General features: G+C 48.6%; 2 protein-coding genes across 3 annotated transcripts in view; both read left to right on the top strand.

Annotated features, from left to right (window-relative positions):
* The window catches only part of KMT2A (lysine methyltransferase 2A), a 90,886-nt gene extending 77,027 nt beyond the window's left edge, over positions 1-13,859 (top strand). The window contains 5 exon segments of the mRNA XM_023745618.1: positions 6,806-6,980; positions 7,138-7,245; positions 7,900-7,983; positions 8,390-8,519; positions 9,485-13,859. Of these exon segments, the coding sequence (XP_023601386.1) occupies positions 6,806-6,980; positions 7,138-7,245; positions 7,900-7,983; positions 8,390-8,519; positions 9,485-9,760 (773 nt within the window). The 3' untranslated portion in view covers positions 9,761-13,859.
* Positions 13,860-14,456: 597 nt separating this feature from the next.
* On the top strand, positions 14,457-18,130 carry TTC36 (tetratricopeptide repeat domain 36). 2 transcript variants are annotated; one of them, XM_006104303.3, is made up of 3 exons: positions 14,457-14,586; positions 15,542-15,730; positions 17,824-18,130. In XM_006104303.3, exons 1-3 carry the CDS (start codon positions 14,475-14,477, stop codon positions 18,084-18,086), a joined length of 564 nt encoding a protein of 187 aa, XP_006104365.2. In that variant the 5' UTR covers positions 14,457-14,474; the 3' UTR covers positions 18,087-18,130. The 2 variants fall into 2 exon arrangements, with proteins under 2 accessions (XP_006104365.2, XP_023601387.1); XM_023745619.1 differs by having other exon boundaries at positions 14,457-14,655.
* Positions 18,131-18,183: the final 53 nt, after the last annotated feature.

Below are 18,183 nucleotides of genomic sequence, written 5' to 3'. Positions count from 1 at the left end.
AGTTCAGAACGACTGTTCAAATTTAATTATAGTTCATCCAGTGCAAAAAGAAGGAATCGTACAATATGTGGCCTTCTGGGGCTGGCTTCCTTCATTTAATACCATGCTCTGCTGTAACGTGGCCTCAGCACTCGCATCCTTTTTCTTTTTATTAACAAATGAATTTTGGCAGAATACACGTAAAATTTACCATCTTAACCATTTTGAGGTGTAGAAATTCAGTGGTGTTGAATACATTCTCAGTGTTGTACAGCCGTTGCCACCCATCACTCTTCATTCTTCCCCTCGCCCTGGCCCCTGGCCACCACCATTGTACTTTTTGTCTTTGTGAGTTGGATTACTCTAAGCACCTTATGTAATCATACAGTTTGTGACTTGCTTATTTCACTTACCATAATGTCCTCAAAGTTCATCCATGTTGTAGTATATGTCAGGATTTACTTTTTAAGGTTGAATAATATTTTACTGTGTCGTATTTTACATTTTGCTTATCCATTGATCGTCGATGGACACTTGGCTTACTTAATATTAATCCCTTATTAGATACATGTTTGCAAATAATTGCTCTCATTCTGTGACTTTTTACTCTATGGATAGTGTCCTCCCATTTTTTGCAGATGGTGAGGGAGATATTTTGGGGGCAAGAAAATAGGGTTCATGGATCTGGCTCTGACCAACTGGTTGTCACTGGATGAACTATAATTAAATGCGTCCTTAGTTGTTCTGAACTAGTTATTGGTAATGTGTAATTCTACTGGAGGGTTTGGCTCAGTGTTCTCCTCAGATTGAATAGTCTGGCCCTTTCTTTCTCCAGTGGCACAAAGATTTCTTTGGTTTATCCGTGTCTTGTGCTGCAATATGCAATGTAAGAAACCCTGAGCTCTGGAGGCAGATAGATCTGAGTTCAAGCTCTATTTCTGCCCTGTTGCTATCGATATTATATTGTTTGCAGCTAACTAACTTCTCTGAGTCTGGATCTCCGTATCTATAAGGTCATAATATTACTCCAACTTTCGATCTTTGTTGTGAGGATTAATTAAAATAATGAACCTGCCCTAGCTGGTTTGGCTCAGTGGATAGAGCGTTGGCCTGCGGACTGAAGGGTCTCGGGTTCAATTCCAGTCAAGGGCACATGCCTGGGTTGTGGGCTCGATCCCCAGTAGGGGATGTGCTGGAGGCAGCCGAGCAGTGATTCTCTCTCATCATTGATAACTCTCTCGCGCGCGCTTTCTCTCTCTCCCTCTCTCCCCCCCTTCCTCTCTGAAATCAATAAAGGAATATTAAAAATATATATATAATGAATCTTACATTATTGGCAGCTCTTCATTTATATGTAGCTATGTATTTATGTATCCTAATATACCTAATGTGCCAGTTAAGAGCATTATCCTGACTGAAGGGATTTGAAACCGAATTCAGGGAAATTATTGAAAATTAGCACTTTTTATAGCATCTTCTCTTTTTTTTAATCTTTATTATTAAAAGTATTTCCCCCATTGAGCCCTTCTAGCCCACCCCTGCTCCAGGCCTTCACCACCATATTGTCTGTGTCCATGGGTTACACAGACATGCATGCAAGTTCTATGGTTGATTACCTCCCACCCACCCACCCACTCTTCCCCGCCTTCCCTCTGAGATTCCACATTCTGTTCACTGTCTCTGGATATATTTTGTTGATTAGATTCCACATGTGAGTGAGATCAGTGACACTTGTCTTTCTCTGACTGACTTATGTCACTTAGCATGATACTCTCCAGATCCCTCCATGCTGTCTCAAAGGGTAAGAGATGCTTCTTTTTTGCTGCTGCATAGTATTCCATGGTGTAAATGTACCACCGTTTTTTACCCACTCATCTACTGATGGGCATTTAGCTATTGTAAATTGTGCTGCTATGAACACAGAGGTGCATACATTCTTTCTGTGTGGTGCTTCAGGTCTCTTAGTATATATTTCTAGAAGTGGGATCACTGGGTCAAATGCTGTTCCATATTTAATTTTTGAGGAAACTCCATACTGTTCTCCACAGTGGCTGCACCAGTCTGCATTCCCACCAGCAGTGCACGAGGGTTCCTTTTTCTCCGAATCCTCGCCAGCACTTGTCAGTTGTTGCTTTGTTGATGGTAGCCATTCTGACAAGTGTGAGGTGATACCTCCTTATTGTTTAATTTTCATCTCTCTGATAATCAGGGACTTTGAGCTTTTTTTCATATGTCTCTTGGCCATCTGTATGTCCACTTTGGAGAAATGTCTATTTAGGTCCTTTGCCATTTTTTAATTGGATTGTTTATCTTCCTTCTGTTAAGTTGTATGAGTTCCTTATATGTTTTGGGTATTAACCCTTTACCAGATGTATCATTGCCAAATATGTTCTCCCATACAGTGGGCTCCCTTTTCGTTTTGGCGATTGTTTCTTTTGCTGTGTGGAAGCTTTTCATTTTGATGTGGTCCCGTTTGTTTGTTTTCTCAGTTTCCTTTGCCCTCGGAGATGTATCGGTGAACATGTTGCTATGAGAGATGTCTGGCATTTTGCTGCCTTTGGTTTCTCTTGGGATATTTATGGTTTCACGACTTGACTTACATTTAAGTCTTTTATCCATTTTGAGCTTATTCTTGTGTATCGTGTAAGTTGGTGGTCTCTAGTTCCAATTTTTTGCATGTATCTGCCCAATTTTCCCCACACCATTTATTGAAGAGACTCTCTTGACTCCATTGTATATTCTTGCCTCCTTTATCAAATATTAATTGTAGTTTTCCGAGTACAAGTCTTTTATCGCCTTGGTTAAGTTTATTCCTAATTATCTTACTTTTTTTTTGTTGCAATGGTAAATGGGATTATTTGTTTAGTGTCTCTTTCTAAGAATTCATTATTGGTGTATTTAAAAAAAATCAATTTCTGGGTGTTGATTTTGTATCCTGCTACATTGCCCAATTCATTTATTAAATCTAGTAGTTTTTTGGTGGAGTCTTTAGTGTTTTCTATTACGATATCATGTCATCTGCGAATAAGGACAGTTTTACTTCCTCCTTTCCAATTTCGATGCCTTTTATTTCTTCTTGTCTGATCACTGTGGCTAGGATTTTCAGTTGAATAAGAGTGGTGAAAGCAGACATCCCTGTCTTTTTTTTTTTTTTAATATATTTTTATTGATTTTTTACAGAGAGGAAGGGAGAGGGATAGAGAGTTAGAAACATTGATGAGCAAGAAACATCGATCAGCTGCCTCCTGCACACCCCCTACTGGGGATGTGCCCGCAACCAAGGTACATGCACTTGACCGGAATCGAACCCGGGACCCTTCGGTCCACAGGCCAACGCTCTATCCACTGAGCCAAACCGGTCAGGGCCAGACATCCCTGTCTTGTTCCTGTTCTTAGGGGAAATGGTTTTCATTTTTTCCCATCGAGTATGATGTTGGCTGTAGGTTTGTCATCTATGGCCTTTATTATGTTGAGATATGATCACTGTATTCCGACTTTGCTGAGTTTTTATCAAAAATGGGTGTTGGGCCCTAACCGGTTTGGCTCAGTGGATAGAGCATTGGCCTGCGGACTAAAGGGTCCCAGGTTCGATCCCCGCTAAGGGCATGTACCTTGGTTGTGGGCACATCCCCAGTAGGGGGCGTCAAGGAGGCAGCTGATCGATGTTTCTCTCTAATCGATGTTTCTAACTATCCCTCTCCCTTCCTCTCTGTGAAAAATCAATAAAATATATGTTTTTTAAAAAATGGGTGTTGGATTTTGTCAAATGCTTTTCTGCATCTATTGATATGATCGTGTGATTTTTGTCTTTCAGTTTGTTTATACGATGTATCACGTTTATTGATTTGCGAATATTGTACCAGATTTGCATCCCTGGGATAAATCCTACTTGGTCATGGTGTATGATCTTTTTAATATATTGCTGGATCTAATTTGCCAATATTTTGTTGAGGATTTTAGCATCTATGTTCATCAGGGATATTGGCCTGTAATTCACTTTCTTTGTAGTGACTTTATCTGGTTCTGGAATTAGGATAATGCTGGCCTCATAAAAAGAGCTTGGAAGTGTTCCTTCCCCTTGGAGTTTTTTGGAATAGTTTGAGAAGGATAGGTGTTAGTTTTTCATCGAATGTTTGGTAAAACTCCCCTGTGAAACTTGTGTTTGCTGGGAGTTTTTTGGTTACTGCTTCTATTTCATCAGTTGTTATTGGCCTATTCAGGTTTTCTGATTCAGTTTTGGGAGACCGTATTTTCTAGGAATTTGTCTGTTTCATCCACATTGTCCAGCTTGTTGGCATATAGTTGTTCATAGTATTTTCTTAAAATCCTTTGTATTTCTGTGGTGTCAGTGGTTACTTCTCCGCTTTTGTTTCTAATCTTATTTATTTGGGTCCTTGTTTCTTATGAGTCTGACTAATGGCTCCTCAATCTTATTTATCCTTTCAAAGAACCAGCTCTTGGTTTCATTGATTTTTTTCTTTTTTTGTATTTTTTTTTTTAGTCTGTCAGTTATTTCTGCTCTAATCTTTATTATTTCCTTCCTTCTACTTGGCTTTTCTTGTTCTCTTTCTGGTTCTTTAAGTTGTAGGGTTAAATAGTTTATCGTTAATTTTTGTTGTTTTTTGAAGTAAGCCTCTAGTGCTATGAACTTCCCTCTCAGGACTGCTCTTGCTATGTCCAAGATTTTGGGTTGTTGTGTGTTCATTTTCATTTCTTTCAAGGAAGGTTTTTTATTTCTTTCTTGATCTCATTGGAAACCCATTCATTGTTTAATAACATGCTATTTAGCCTCCATGTGTTTGAATGTTTTGGGGTGTTTTTACTGTAGTTGAGTTCTAATTTCATTCCACTGTGATCTGAGAAGATGCTTGATATGATTTCAGTCTTCTTGAACTAGAGACTTGTTTTGTGTCCTAACATGTGGTCTATCTTTGAGAATGACCCATGTGCACTTGAGAAGAATGTATAGTTTGCAGCTTTGGGTGAAATGTTCTATAAATGTCACTTAACTCCACTGTATGTAATTAGGTGCTCCTACATTGGGTACATATATATTTCCCAGAGTTATAACTTCTTGTTGGATTGATCCCTTTAGTACTATGTATTGACCTTTGTTGTCTCTTATGATAGCCTTCATTTTGAAGTCTATTTTGTCAGGTATGAGTATTGGTACCCCAGCTTTTATTTCTTTTCCATTTGCATGGAACATTTTTTCCATCCCTTCACTCTCATTCTGTGAGTCTTTTGTTCTGAGATGGATCTCTTGAGTAGAGCATATAGTTGGGTCATGTTTTTGTATCCATTCAGCTACCCTGTCTTAATATATATTTTTTTTAATTAATTTCAGAGAGGAAGGGAGAGAGAGAGAAATATCAATGATGAGAGAGAATCATTGATCGCTCCTGCATACCCCCCACTGGGGATCGAGCCCACAACCCAGGCATGTGCCCTTGCCTGGAATCAAACCTGGGACCCTTCAGCCCACAGGCCAACACTCTATCCACTGAGCCAAACTGGCTAGGGTAACCCTATGTCTTTTGATTGCAGCATTTTTTTAACTGAAAATCTTTATTGTTTAAAGTATTACACGAGTCTCCTTTTCCCCCATTGACCTTTCCCCGGCCGCTCCCAGCCCCCAGCTCATGAACCACAACCTCTGGGCTTGGGCACACGAAGGCTGAATTGTTAGCATGTACCCCAAGGACTTCTCGTTGCTGACAGTGGTGTGCTTTCGCATTAGCACACCATGGGCCCCGCAGGTCCCTCGGCCGGGAATGGCCTTCCGGTAGTCTTTCCAGACCTCAGCCTCTGTGACCACTCTTCTCTATACTCACTGTCACCATTATCCCTCAAGTTACAGAAACCCCACCTCCTGACTGATTTAAATAGGAAGCTGATTTGCCATTTATGTTTCTATCTCTCTCCCTCTCCCTTCCTCTCTGAGATCAATAAAAACATATTTAAAAAAAAAGAAAGAAAGGGAGCCTGGCTGGAGTAATACCGTCCACGGCTCAGATTCTGCCACGTCAGCTGCGTGGCCGGGGGTGGTGTTTACGTTCTGTGAGCCTCGGTTTACTTCTCTGGAGATGAAGCTAGTGACTCTGGCCCCTGTGGTCACTAGGACCATAAAGTGAAGCCATGCATAGAGCATCTCTGTGCACACAGAGCAGAGATAAGAGTCCATAGTTTTCATTTGCTGTTTTCACTTTATCTGTCACAAATGTTGTCCATATTGATAGATCTGTATTTGCATAATTTTGCTTAAAAATGTTTGATTGGCCCTAACCGGTTTGGCTCAGTGGATAGAGCGTCGGCCTGCGGACTGAAGGATCCCAGGTTCGATTCCGGTCAAGGGCATGTACCTGGGTTGTGGGCACATCCCCAGTAGGAGATGTGCAGGAGGCAGCTGATCGATGTTTCTCTCTCATCGATGTTTCTAACTCTATATCCCTCTCCCTTCCTCTCTGTGGAAAACCAATAAATTATTTTTAAAAAATGTTTGATTGATTTAGGGAGGGGATAGGAGAGGGAGAGAGAGAAACATTGATCAGCTGACTCCTGCACACCCCCTACTGGGGATTGAGCCCCCCAGCTGGGCAGGCACCCTGACTGGGAATCGAGCCCGTGACCTCTCAGTGCATGGGACGGTGCTCAACCAACTGAGCCGCACTGGCCAGGGCTGTGTCCGCATCGTTCGAGTGGCCATCTAATGGAACTGCTGGCTGGTCTTCAGCTCGCCCGTGAGCGGCCTCGCGGGTGCTCCCTGGCTGGGCCGGTGGCCGCCGCGCACACCTGCTCCGCTCCTCACCGGTGCCTCTGCCCGCAGGTGTGAATGGCTTGCGGATGCTGGGGATTCTGCACGACGCGGTCGTGTTCCTGACCGAGCAGCTGTCGGGCGCCAAGCACTGTAGGAATTACAAGTTCCGTTTCCACAAACCGGAGGAGGCCAATGAGCCGCCCCTGAACCCTCACGGCTCAGCCCGGGCCGAGGTGCACCTGAGGCAAGTCCCGTCCTTTTCTGGAAGCAGTTTGGGGTCCGAGTTTATTACCTGACGATGTAATTATTTTCCCACATAACCAGGAGATGTTCAGTGTTCGCGTCTTCTATTGCTTCGATTGAGTTATTTCTCTAAATGTATTCTAATCCCTTGGCTCCAGGAAGTCTGCGTTTGACATGTTTAACTTCCTGGCTTCCAAGCACCGGCAGCCGCCTGAGTACAACCCCAACGACGAGGAGGAGGAGGAGGTGCAGCTGAAGTCGGCCCGGTGAGTCTGGGAGGGCGGGCGCTGGCAAACTCTGCCTCCCTCTGCTGGCTCCTCGCTGCGTGGCCTGACCAGACTCCCGGGAGCACGCAGAGGACTGAGGTCATGTGGTGAAGTGGCAGGAGCCGCTGCAGGGACAGCGTGTTAGCGGAGAAAGGAAGTAACTCTCGGGTGTCCGTTTTCTTTGCTTCGGCCGTAGTGCACTCTGCCAGCTCTGGCTGCACACGGGAGTCACCCTGGTCAGAAAACACTATAGGTTTTAGCCCGAGCCCATCTGGCTCAGTGGCTGGAGCGCCAGCCTGGAGACTGAAGGGTCTCGGGTTCAATTCCAGTCAAGGGCACATACCTTGGTTGCAGGCTCCTCCCAGCCGGGGCCCTAGTCGGAGGGGAGAGGGGGCGTGCAGGAGGCAACCAATCGATGTGTTTCTCACACAGCGATATTTCTCTGTCCTTTCTCTATTCCACTCTCTCTAAAATCAATTGGAAAATATCCTCAGGTGAGGATTAAAAAAAAGAAAGTATTTAAAAGAGTCCTAATTTTATAAGGTACTTGTTTGCTTGGCACTGAGCAAAGAACACTGAGTCCTCTTCTCCAGGACCCTTCAGTCTAAGACTCAGAACTGAGTGGAGTTCATTATTACATCCTTGTCTCCTTAGGAGGGCGACTAGCATGGACCTGCCCATGCCCATGCGCTTCCGGCACTTGAAGAAGACGTCTAAAGAGGCTGTTGGTGTCTACAGGTATGACAGATTCTAGAGAGCCTGCTAGGAAACTAGTGATGTTTTCCAAAATCGGAACGGCCCCACTGCTGGAGCGCGTGCCCCCCTCGGAAAGCTGGGTTTGTAGGTAACAGCCATTGAACCTGAGCCCTGGGTCCTGCAGTTGTTACACTGAACAATGCATTTAACCCAGCAAAGCTTCCCATTGCTGCTGCGTCAGTGGCTGTATGCAGAATGGAGAGCACTTTTGTCCTTGGCCATCTCAGAAAGTTCCTGCCCTCAGATCAGGTGGGGCCAGGTTCTTTTTTCCCCAAGTGTCGGTCCCTCTTAGGGGACTAACAGGGGATGTTACTCATTTGTTCATGTGTTCATACAATTAACCTTATTGCAGGACGTGTGGCTGATCTTGTCCATCTTCCTGTCCTAGGTCTCCCATCCATGGCCGGGGTCTCTTTTGTAAGAGAAACATCGATGCGGGTGAGATGGTGATCGAGTACGCTGGCAATGTCATCCGCTCCATCCAGACTGACAAGAGAGAGAAGTACTATGACAGCAAGGTGCGTCTCACACTCTCTCTCCTGTTCCTTCGTTTTGTTATAGAAAGTGACCACCAACTATAACTATCTCTAGATCAAAGAAAAAATAGTATTCCCCGGGCCGATGTGGCTCAGTTGGTCGGCATCATCCCCTGCACGGAAAGGTTGCGGGCTCGATCCCTGGTTGGGGGCATGCAGGAGGCAGCCCATCGATGTGCTTTCACATCAATGTTTCTCTCTCCCTCTCCCTTCTTCTCTTTCAAAAGATCAATTTTTTAAAAATAGTACTTTATTGATTCAAAGACACTTTTTTTTCAACATTTCTATATCCTCTGAAATTTGTGGTGGGACCAGTAAAAGTTCACAATCTACTCTAAGGATTAGTGTACAAAATACTTGTTGAAGGTTTGTCTGAATGGCTCTCGGAGTCAAAACCACATGGCAACACAATGCTCAGGTTTCTCTTTCCTGTTGGCTGGAACATCAAAAAGAAAAGAAAAAAAGAAACCAGTAATCTAGTGTCTATAACCTAGGAATTCATCATGGAAGTATCTTGAGAGATGGGAGGAATCTGGAAATTATACCAGAAGAAATGTTCAGCAGCAGCAACTATAAGTCACATTAGGAAAAGGTTGGGCTCTGGCCAGTTTGGCTCCGTGGATAGAGTATCAGCCCCCAGATGGAAGGTCTCCGGTTAGATCCCAGTCAAGGGCACACACCTTGGTTGCAGGCTCGATCCCCGGCCCTGGGCGGGGCAAGTGTGGAAGGCAACCAGTTGATGTATTTCTCTTACGTCAGTGTTTCTCTCTTTGTTTCTCCCCTTCCCTTCCATTCTCCCTAAAAAGCAATGGAAAAATATCCTCGGTGAGGGTTAACAAAAATTTTTTTAAAAACACATATTTCTCAGTTAAAAGAAAGAAAGAAAAAGGTTGGGAGATGCTCTCAAATCTGAGCTGTACTAAACCGATGCTCGCCTTCGCGTGCAGGGCATCGGCTGCTACATGTTCCGCATCGATGACTCCGAGGTGGTGGACGCCACCATGCATGGCAACGCTGCCCGCTTCATCAACCACTCATGCGAGCCCAACTGCTACTCCCGGGTCATCAACATCGATGGACAGAAGCACATCGTCATCTTTGCGATGCGCAAGATCTACCGCGGGGAGGAGCTCACCTACGACTACAAGTTTCCCATCGAGGACGCCAGCAACAAGCTGCCCTGCAACTGTGGCGCCAAGAAATGCCGGAAGTTCCTCAACTGAAGCTGCTCCTCCCCCCAGTGCCGGGACCGGGGCCACCTTCGCCAGAGCCGGGAGTTGGGGCCTGAGGGGCCTCCCAGGTGGCTGAGCCCTGTGTCCTGTATTCACATTAGACATGTGATCAGAGTCCTGGGGAGAGAGGAGGTCTCAGAGAAGATCCGGGACCTGCCTTCTGCCGGGGCCCCCTGTTGTGTGCTGTTCAGAAATGGGGAGAGGGGTCCCTAGTACACTTGCCTGGAAGGAGCTCTGGGTTCATTGCGTTGGGAGGTTGGGCCTGAGCCTCTCCTCAGAGAGAAGTGGCCGTCCTCTCTGTGGCCCTTTCCCACGCCCTTCAGCCAGGGGCCAGGCAGAGCCCTGGGTGGGGGTGGTTTGGTCCCTGATCGCTTGCCGGCGGGCCCAGCTGGAGCCGTCGGGGAACAAACAGGAGGCGGGTGGTTTCCCTGCCTTCCCAGGGAGCACTCGCTTCTGGTTGGGAAAGGGGATTCTGTGTTGGGGTTGTGCCAATTAATTAGCAAACACCGAGCCTGTGGCTGTAAGCGGGAGTCCGTCCCCATGAGCCTTATCTCAGCCAGTTTCCCTCCTTGACCGCAGGAGCGGCTTCCTCCTCACTCCTCTTCACTCCACTTCCCTCGTTTTCCCTGCTCGGCCTCCACTGCTTTCCCATTCTCTCTGGGTGGAGGAGACCGAGACTCCTGCTCAAGGACACTCCCTGTGGGCATACTGTGCGCCTCCGAATGTCCCCTGAGCCTGGAGGCACTCCCAGTGGGAGGTGGACAGGAGGCCTTGGCCAGAACCAGACAGAATGAGGCGTTTTCTCAAAACTCCGCTGAGAGTTTTAGAGAAACGTCCGGAGCCTGATATTTGAGACGAGGGAAAGGTTGTTTCAATAGTTGAGTCATGCAGCAACCAGAGCATCGGGCCAGGGTGCCTCTGGGCCCCATCCCTAGGCCACGGTGACCATTTTCCCTTCATGACGACATAGGAAGACTTGATCTTTAAAGGGTCCATGTCCAGTTGAAGGCACAACACTAATCAGATTTCAAGGCCCAAACCTTGGGGACTGAGCACCTTGCATTGAGGGGACTGCCACCTATGCAAACTCCACGGCTAAGTGAGTTCATGACACTACTGCCCTGCGCCCTCCCATGTGGCCACCCGGACCCTCTGCTTCCTCCCTCCCCGAGACAGTGTCCCGACCTATTAAATTAAGTCATCAGATTTTACTCTGTTCTGTTTACAGTTTACTATTTAAGGTTTTATAAATGTAAATATATTTTGTATATTTTTCTATGAGAAGCACTTCATAGGGAGAAGCACTTATGACAAGGCTATTTTTTAAACCGCGGTATTATCCTAATTTAAAAGATCGGTTTTAAATAAGTTTTTATTTTCATAGGATGAAGTTAAAGAAACTATTCAGCTGTACATGCAAAGTCTGGTTTTTCCTGCCCAGCTCCCCCTGGAAGTTTCTGTTGTTTCATGTGTAGTTTGTTTGTGCCCTGTTGACATAAACGTTTCCTGGGTTTGCTCTTCGACAATAAAAGGAAGGTCACCCAGCCCCTTGGGGCCGCTCCTCTTCTTTCCCCGCACTGGCCCCGAGCGGTGACCGTGCTCATCTCCTTTCCCCCTTCACAGCGACCGAGCGGTTGGCACCTGACATCCCCATCACCCTCGGCCTCAGATCACCTCGTTCCCCCCTTGCCCACTGAGCCCTCATTCCTGCAGAGACCCCACTGAAGCTGAAGCAGTCTGACCGCTCCCCAGGGAGCAGATCTGTTTCTCCGCCTCGGTCAGAGCGTGTAGTCCCTTCCCCCGGAGCCCCTCCCTGGGAAGTCCAGCCAAGCAATACTCCGCCAGCTCTGCCCCGGCTCACGGCTCTGCTGTGCCTTCGCCCTGGGCTCCTGGGCTCCCGTGCCCTTAAGAACTTCGTGTGGTGGCTCTGCTGAAAGATGCCGTTCCCCTGCCTGCGGGGCCCAGCACTGTGGCCAGGGTGCAGAGACCGCCCTGGGACGTGGAGAAGGCACTCCACCCAGACCTCCCTTCCTTCCTCTTGCCCGTGAACAAGACATGGTGGCCCGAGGGTTCACTACTGTCTGGTTTCCTTTATTATTGCACTGTGTGAGGTTTTTGTAAATCCTTTATTACTTTTTTAATTTTTTTTTAGAAAAAAACCTTAAGCTGCATTTGTTACTGGAATGATTAATGCACTGATGGGTCACGACTTCACCAAAGGCCAGTCTGGGGTGGGGGAGACTCAGCTGAGCAGACCCAGTTACTGCTCTGCTAGGCCGAGTACTGTGAGCCCCTTCTCTCCCCCAAACCTGCGTCTCCTCCTGTGGCTGCAGGTGGTCTGCCTGGCCTTTCCCTCCCTGGTTATAACCACGGAAACGAGAAGTCCCTCCCACAGCTCAGCCTTGAGTTCATTGCCAAACTTCAGCCAACCTGCCAGGGACTTGGGGAGTGAGCTAAGCAGGCAGAAGATGGGATAGCTGCCTCCAAAACACCCAAATTTGTTTTGAAAGTGAGCTAAGGAGTCTCCTCACAGAAGTGCAGACAGGTACTGCGGTGGGTCACTCCTAAGTCTCCAAGGGGCACCCCACGTCCCTGAGGAGTGACAGGCTGCGACCTGGGTGGTTCTGTGAACACTGGCACCCGCCGGTTTAGCTGCTGTGGCCGCCTCTCCTGGTGGCAGAGATGGCTGTGTAACCAGAGAAGCTGCCGGCGCTGACCCTTGACCAGAACTCGGTCCCACCACCTTCAGCACAACCCCTCCTGGTTTTAGACCAGTAACGAGTTAGGGGCAGCCCTGGCAGCTGTATGCTCTGCCCAGGCTCCTTTGCCGCGATCCGGGCCCCACCCTGCTTGCCTGCAGATCCCCGGCCACGCGGTACCTGGATTTCACAAAACACAACAACACAACACAAAAAAATCTTTTAATGAATGTATCTTTCTAAAGGACTGACGTTCAATCAAATATCCGAAACTACTAAAGGTCCAAACCTTGTCAGATGATAACTTTTAAGTTTGATTTGGGGTATTTTAGGTTAAAAAATTTTTTTTCCTTTTTTTTTTTTTTTTTTTTTTTTAAGGAAAAGCGGGTCATTGCAAAGGGCTGGGTGTGATTTTGTTTCGTCTCCATTTTAAAGCAATACAAGGTGATTGAGCAGATGGTTTTATGCCGAATCACGAACACCAGTCAAGACTCACTCTCTAAACTTGCAACTTTTGTGTTTTGGTTTTCAAATAAGTATAAATATGATATATATAGGAATAATATAGTAATGCACCGTGTAACAAAGCCTCGTGCAGTCCATGGCTTTCATTCTCTTAACACTATAGGTAGGGGTGTGTTCCAGTTGCTAGTGGCGGCGGGAAAAGCCGCTGGCCCTTCTGATGCTCGGGAACGGGGAGGCCCGGACACGGGGGAGGCAGACAGCGGTCCCAGCGGTCAGCGACGCAGAAGGTGCCACCTGGATGCTTTTCTGCCAGTGGATGTTGCCAGGCAGTATCTGTACTCCTTGTTTTTCTATTTTTGGTTATGAATGTTGGGGTTACCACCTGCATTTAGGGGAAAATTGTGTTCTGTGCTTTCCTGGTATCTTGCTCCCAGGTACTCTAGTTCTGTCTTTCAACCAAGAAAATAGACTCGTGGTGTTTCTTTCATTGAACTTTTAACAGTCTCTTTAGTAAATACAGGTAGTTGAATAATTGTTTCAAAAGCTCAACAGATGACAAGCTTCTTTTCTAAAAATGACATTTCTTGATACCTTTATCATGTATAACAGATCTTTCGGTTGTTTTTTTTCTTTCCTTGTGTTCTTCCAAGCTTCTGGTTAGAGAAAAAAGGAAAAAAAAAAAGGGAAAAAAAAAAGTGTCTAAAGTCCATCAGTGTTAACTCCCTGTGACAGGGATGAAGGAAAATAACTTTAATAGTTCAAAAAATAATAATGCTGAAAGCTCTCTACGAAAGACTGAATGTAAAAGTAAAAAGTGTACATAGTTGTAAAAAAAAAAAGGAGTTTTTAAACATGTTTATTTTCTATGCACTTTTTTTTATTTAAGTGATAGTTTAATTAATAAACATGTCAAGTTTATTGCTGCACGTGGTGGACCTTTCTTTTGGCTTCGTTGGGCGGAGGGTTGGGGGAGGGGAACAGGATGCCTGCCACAGTCCTCTGCCTTCCACACCGGCTCTCTTCACAGCATTTCCTTTCCTTATCAATGATGTCTACTCAGCACCTAATTCTGGACTTGAAGAAAGGCTCAAGAGGACAAAGAAATAGTTCCTTTACTGCCTGCATACCCTCCCTGACCCATGGGTAGTCAAGCCCTGGCTTCTGTTGGTTTCCTCCTGATCTGAATAGAATAAAAGCACGCAAAAGAGAACCTGGACAGCACGGCTCTCTCCCCTCCACCTTAAGCCTGAAAATGTATTTACTGTTTCTCCTGGGACGGGAATGCTGGTGGGGAGGTGGTTGAGAAATAGCTGTGAATGTTCCGCCAAGCCAGGGTCACGAGGCCCAGGGCCAAAGGAGCCCAGGGCCAAAGGACGTCCAGTTTACCCTGTAACCAAAAGAACAGGACACTCCTCTTCATGGGGATGGTCCTCAAACAACCTCCCTCAGATCCACTGGCTGCAAAGCTCAGCCCCACCCACCGCTTCTCCCTCCCTCCTCTCATCCTGAGTCACCTTTGTGGAGTTTTGGAGTTGAGCACCATGGGGACGCTAAACGATCAGGCAGTTTTGCAGGCCATCTTCAACCCCGACACCCCATTTGGAGACGTTGTTGGGTTGGACCTGGGAGAGGAAGCTGAGGAAGAAGATGAAGGTGAGTATTTGACCTTGGAGGATAGCTCTCTACATTGGCTGGTCTGCAGGCCTTCCTGGGGAGGCCAAGGTAGGTGATCTTACAAAACCCCATGTTTGCTCCAGACCCTTGGGCAATGATTGAAATTGGCCTTAAAGATCGGAGAATCCCTAGAACACTGATGGGGGGGTTGACAAGAGTCACTGCCAAGAGGAAAGGGCCAGGGCCTGTCTCAGTCCTTCAGCCCTCACACCTCTGAATGTACCTCACCACTCAATTCTCCCCATGATCCAAGCTTCACTGTGTTGGGGTGTAGGAGGGTGCTACTAAACTCATATCACTGTCGTAACAGAATATATCACCACAAAGACCGGAAGAGGGCAGGGCAGGGCTCTGTTGCATGGTTCCAAGCTAAGCGAGCATTCAGTGCCGCGTGCCATTACAAGCAGCTCTGAGCCGATCCTCCCACAGTGCACTCTGGCTTTCCATCGGTCCCCAGTGAGGACTGGGGTCCCCATCGAGGTTTTTATGTCCTTGTTTCTAAAGGGGTGACGCCGAAGCCTTACTGAGACTTCAGACTGAAAAGCTGGGGATATGTGGGGAGGGATTTTCGTGACCTGGGGGTGTCACGGAGGCCTCAGTGTTGGAGGCAGTGCAGTCGAGCAAAACGGGGGCACACTCAGGAAAGGACCTGGGCTCAACTCCAAGCTGTGCAACTCACAGGCTGTGTGGCCTGGAGCAAGACTTTTTAGCTGCAGGCTAAGGAGCTTGAGCTTCATTCCCTTCATTCCCAGGTTCCTTTGGGGCTTAGCCTTGGGTGACCTCGGCTCCCCCGTCCCAAATACCGCATCTCACTCCAGCTGTGACCACCCCTCAGCCCAGGCAGTTCTGGCTCACGTGTCCAGAGCCTGAGGTGGCTTTTGCTTCTTGCTCCCAACTGCACACCTGCCCCCTCCTGGCTCCCTCCCTGGCACAGGTGGAGTTTTCCCGCAAGCACAGCTGGAGCAGTCCAAGGCCCTGGAGCTGCAGGGGGTGACCGCAGCAGAGGCTGGCGACCTCAGCACAGCGCTGGAGAGGTTTGGCCAAGCCATCAACCTGCTGCCCGAGAGGGCGTCAGCCTACAACAACCGAGCCCAGGCCCGGCGGCTGCAGGGAGACGTGGCAGGTGAGGGGAGGTGCCCTGGAGCCTCTACAGAAGGGGCCCGGCCATGCACAGACCTGAGATGAAGTGGTTGTAGGGTTGGGGTTTGGGGGTGGGGAGTCATTCAACCCCTCTGGAATCTGCATTCTGACCTATAAGAGAGATATTATGGTCCCTGCTAACCTCTTGGACTATTGTGAAAGTCAGATTAGATTGCATTCCATTTATTTATTTAACATTTCATGAGAATCTACTATTGTAATAATGGGCCAGGTGCTGAGGACACAAAGATAAAAGATACAGCAACTACTATGTGCCAGCCACTAAGCACTTTACATGTAAGCTGTAGTAACTAATTTAATTCTCACAACCCTGGAAGGTATGTAGTCTTACCTTCGTTTTACAGATGAAGACACTGAAGCATGGAGGTCAGGTAGCATGCTGCTCTCATACAGCTGAGACGTAGCAGAACTGGGATTGGAACCAGGTGTCAGGGCTCCAGAGTGATACTGCTTCTCAAGCTTGCAGACCAGGCGCCAGGACAGACATGATTGCAATACCATAACAGGTTGAGAAGCATCTGCTCCTGATGAGTGGGTTTTGAAGGATGAGTAGGAGTTCGCTGGATGGAGGGGAGGAAGTGGAGAAGGCACAGCCTGTAGAAGTCCAGAAAGGCATGAAAGAAAAGTACAGGGAATGTCATACCTCCAAGCTGACTGGACCAGGGAGTGGTGGAAGGATGGGGCAGGGCCTGGAAGGAAACAGGAATCACTAAAGGATTTTAACTGGGAGTGACTGGATCAGACTTGTGGCATTTAGGTCATTCTAGCCAGAGTGGGGACAGTGGGACAAAAGGGGCCATGCTAGGAACCAGAGCGCAGGCCGACCAGTGGTGAGCCACAGAAGTCTAGTAGACTGCTAAGACTCCTGGTGGTGGGCGTGCTCCTGGGACCAGTACTGCCAGGCTGGGGGTCTGGACTCCGTTATGGGAACAGCGAAGAACCTCGAGGGTCCCTCCTCCAGGCTGGTCTGTCACCTGGCCCGGGCAGGGCAGGGTCCGGCAGGGCTGTAAAGGTCCTGGAGACAGCCTACTGACCCAAACCCGAGAGGACCAGAGGCCATTCGCCTGGAGGAGGCCTTCCATTCCTCCAGACCAGCTCCTCTGAGGGAAACCGAGAAACGCTGCCATCAGGGAGCTGCTCAAAGGCCCAGGCCCAGAGCCCCCGCTGGGTTCCGGGGACCAAAACAGCCAGAAGGCAGCTCAGCCTTGCTAGGACGGGGAGCTCCCCAACCATCCTGGCGGGGTCTCTCGACTAGACTATAGAGAACAAGAGTGAAATGAGAACGCAGAAATGCAGCTCGGTGGGCCCTACAGCAGATGCCAGCGGGCTCCCCGAGGTTCACATGCCCAGTATTCTATGAGGACAATAAAAATAAAAATGCGGCAGGCCAGCTCTGGCTCCAAGACCCCTTCAAAAAAAAATTAGATACAAAATAGTGAAGACGCTGGAAATAAAGAACGAGGAAAGGCGGTCAGTGGAGAAACGCTGTTTTAAAAATCACACAATGGAGCCCCGGCCGGTGTAGCTGAGCCAGCGGGGCATCGCGCCGTGCACGGGAAGGCACACGCCTAGGCTGCGGCTCCACCCCTGCAGGGGCCGCAGGAGGCAGCCTTTTAGAAAAGGCAGTAAGGAAGGAGAACCCTTCCTCATTGTCAAAAAAGTCACACCACGGGAAAGAGGAGCGAAAAGCCTTCAAAGGGAAAAAGAAAGAGAAATGGACTTGCCTGTGTTTGTAAGAAACTGTAACTATTTGGGGCTCTGGGACTCAGTCACCGGCCCGTGGTAGCTGGGGAACCACGTCCACGTGGAAGACTCAGGCCAGCCACGGGCCAGACTCATGAACACGGGGACTTCCGGAAGCCCCAGCTGTGCGGGTGTTGGGTGTGGGGGGCGAGGGCTCTTCCCACCACTGGCCGCGGCCAGGGAGCCCAGGCGAGTCTCCGGCTCCCGGGTCCGCCCATCTGTGCGATGCAATAGCGGCCACCGCCGCCCGGCCCGCGCCCAGGCCCAGGCCCAGGCCCAGGCCTGAGCGCGGGCTGTCCTCGCTGTCCGCAGGGGCCCTGGAGGACCTGGAGCGCGCCGTGGCGCTGAGCGGCGGCCGGGGCCGCGCCGCCCGCCAGAGCTTCGTGCAGCGCGGGCTGCTGGCGCGGCTGCAGGGCCGGGACGACGACGCCCGCCGGGACTTCGAGCGGGCGGCGCGACTGGGCAGCCCCTTCGCGCGGCGCCAGCTGGTGCTGTTGAACCCGTATGCCGCGCTGTGCAACCGCATGCTGGCCGACGTGATGGGGCAGCTGCGCGGGGAGCGCACCCCGCGCTGAGCCCCGCGGGCGGAAGGGCGCCCGAACCAATAAAGTTGCGGGCTCGACAGCTCCCGCTCGTTTCTGCCCTCTGCGGGGGCGCCTGCCCAGAAGTGAA

Source organism: Myotis lucifugus, unplaced genomic scaffold (assembly GCF_000147115.1).
Source record: "Myotis lucifugus unplaced genomic scaffold, Myoluc2.0 scaffold_561, whole genome shotgun sequence".
NCBI lineage: Eukaryota > Metazoa > Chordata > Mammalia > Chiroptera > Vespertilionidae > Myotis > Myotis lucifugus.
This window is presented reverse-complemented; position numbering and strand designations above follow the sequence as displayed.